We start from the raw sequence: 2,918 nt of genomic DNA on the forward strand, positions 1-2,918 counted from the left end.
ATCGCGGTGGGAAAGATGGCGCTGGATTGATTTCTGGAACGATTGTCTTGTCCATGTGTAATACCAGTGAAGAGGGAAGGGTGGTGCTGCATGGTGGTCGACAACTCAGCACAGATGGCGACGTTCGGTGAATTTCGAGAGGGGTAGGTCTACGACAGGTGGACGCATGAGTCGTCCCGCACCACAAGGGCACGTACTTATTTTATGTACCCTTGCGCACCACCGCAATAACCGATACGTGCAGAACATGTTAGACGTTTGGCTATACAATAGTATATCTGCACGCCAACCCCAATAATGTCTGTGATCGAACACAACAATGGCCTGCTGGCTTGCCACGTCATAACTCTGAAAACCGATGATCAAAACACCTCCACCAACTGATGGTTTTGATGAGCAGATTCTAGGGCGTCCATGCGGCAGGCAACGTGCTAGACGACAATACTCTAGGCACGTGCATAGTTGTCGATATATAGCTAGCAACTGGTGTGTGCTGCGACACTAGGACTACAAGTAGCCACCAACGTAACGTCGTGAAACAATCGCTGACGTCGGTTCAAGATCCACATCGGGCATGCCGATCTTTGGGCGGAAGAAGGTCGACATCCGTGTGCCGACGGGGAAGAATGCCGTCAACTTGCGCAAGCTTCTCTTCCTGACGCTGCCCGAGAGCTCGCACATCTTGCCGGGCGACGCCTGGGACAAGGTGGCGATCGCTCCCAAATCGCCTTGGCAACCCAATCATCTCGTAGATTGACTTTCGGTGCCTGACGCTCATGAAGGTCAAGATGCTTCGCGCCGCGTGCTTGGCCCGGGAGCTCGAGCCCAAGGGCGGAAAGCGCTTGCTGGTGTGTTCATGGAGGTAAACATGGTCGATTATTCAAGGACGTAGGTGGAGCGGCTGACGTCGTCCCTGGAACGGCAGCGGGTGGAAGGTAGTAGCAGCAGTAGCACGGGCGTCGCTTAGGCTCGTGTTTGCAGAGGACGAGGCCCGGCGCGATGTCGCTGTCAAAGAAGAGCGCCGGATAAACAAGCTTGGCGGTATCTGGACCTGCGGCACGGGCACGCAAGGCCAACTCGGTGCGTGGATGGATACGTTGGACAAGAGACGATATTCTCCACGCAGGCCACGGCGACTGCGAGAATTATGACATTCCAACGCAAATCAAGAGCACCCGCGGCATGCACTTCAGTCAGGTCTACGCGGTGCGTTCTAGTACGATGTATGACAAGTGGTCGCATGGATGATGGACGCAGGGGTTTGATTCGGACATCACCTTTGGCGTCACGCGCGCCGGCGACGTGTACGTCTGGGGCAACAAGTCGGGACCGACAGGTCTTCCGCGTCCCAAGAAACAAAAGGCGCCGACTGCCACCCCTGCAGCGAGCACCACAACCAACGAGAACGTTGCAACTGCAGAGGAGGTTGACGACGACGACGACGAAGATGACGACGATGACGACGACGATGACGCCAACGACGATGCCGATGCAGCAACGGACGAAGACGACGATGATGCTGGCGTCGTGTTGCGTCCGGACGTGATCCCGGCCCCCGTGAAGCTCAAGTCGCTCTCGGGCGAAGACGTGGTGGCGATCGCAGTCGGGCGCGTGCACTGCGCCGCGCGGACCAAGAATGGCGATGTCTTTACATGGGGCCAGAACGACCACTGCCAGCTCGGACACGAAGCCGAGCATAGTTTGAACCAAGCGCAGTCGCGGGTGCGGTCATCGTTGTTTATGCACGGTTCTCACAAACCATGAATTAGCGTGCGATCATCAAGTATGGTCTCGACGCGGTCGAGCCCGTGATCTGGACGCGGACGGTACCAGAGACGTGCGTCATTGTCGGCATCGCTGTCGGGACCGACCACACGCTTGCAGTCTCCGACGACGGTGACATTCTCGGCTTTGGCTCCATGTACAACTCGTCCGACCACTCGACGCTGTCGCGGCACCTGCGCAAGCAGCGCGTGACCCAAGTAGACATTCTTCCACAGGATCGAAAATTGTCTGCAAGTCCCGACGCGTAGATCTGTTGTGGGGCGCTGCACGCGGCGATTGTGAACGCCAACGGTCAAATGTACACCTGGGGCAGCGGCGACGGCGGGTAGGGTCTATGTTCCATCTGTTGTTTTTGGCGCGCAGTGGAGATGGCAAGGGTGTAGACGCCTCGGGCATGGCGATTTGGCGATGCAAGTGACCCCCCGCCTCGTGGATGCTTTGGCCAGCGACATTGTACTGCATATTGCGTGCGGCTGCTGGCACACGGTGGCGATTGTGCTCGTGCCGCCGCTGCTCAAAGGCGGCTTCGTACGCGGGTTCGCGGTGGTTGGATCGATCTGAAAGTGAGCTATGTAGGTGTACACGTGGGGTACCGGACGTTATGGACAAGTTGTCTATTGGCATGTGGTTGTACCGAGTATGACGTGCGTCGAGTAGCTGGCCCAAGGCGGGCAGCAAATGGTGTCGACGCCGGGCCTCGTGCGCGACTTTCTCATGCAAAGCGTCTTTATGAAGCGGATCTGCGCCGGCATGTACCACAACGTGGCACTTTCGATCGATGACGAGGTCGCGTCACGACCGTATACTCCTGTGTTTGATCGAATTGGGTAGGTTTACACGTGGGGCAGCAATGTGAACGGGTGTCTTGGCCGCCCATTGGAAATGTCGACCAACCCCGAAACGTTCAGCGCTGTCCCGGGCGTCGTCGAAGGCATGTCGGACTTTATTGGTCGTCCCTGCGCCAGTACGACGATGCGACATTGCTGAACGTATGGACAATATGTCTAGTTGCTTGTGGACGCGAGTACACGGTGATTGTGACCAAGCCGTATCTCGGACCATCCGAAGAAGAGGTCGAAGCGGCCAAGGCGGCGGCGGCCGAGCGCCAAGCTGCGATCCAAAAGCAAATCGAC

At 57.3% G+C, this 2,918-nt stretch overlaps 1 protein-coding gene across 1 annotated transcript; it reads left to right on the forward strand.

Moving 5' to 3' along the window:
- Window positions 1-574: 574 nt before the first annotated feature.
- Window positions 575-2,749, forward strand: SPRG_17986 (hypothetical protein; the record flags this gene model as incomplete). Its single annotated transcript, XM_012357408.1, has 12 exons — window positions 575-706; window positions 753-848; window positions 893-935; window positions 982-1,080; window positions 1,127-1,206; window positions 1,258-1,722; window positions 1,770-1,982; window positions 2,034-2,110; window positions 2,169-2,313; window positions 2,362-2,394; window positions 2,443-2,571; window positions 2,617-2,749. Coding segments are annotated over 12 exons (1,645 nt in total), but the record flags the coding sequence as incomplete, so codon positions are not given.
- Window positions 2,750-2,918: the final 169 nt, after the last annotated feature.

This window comes from Saprolegnia parasitica, assembly GCF_000151545.1.
Source record: "Saprolegnia parasitica CBS 223.65 unplaced genomic scaffold supercont2.899, whole genome shotgun sequence".
NCBI lineage: Eukaryota > Oomycota > Saprolegniomycetes > Saprolegniales > Saprolegniaceae > Saprolegnia > Saprolegnia parasitica.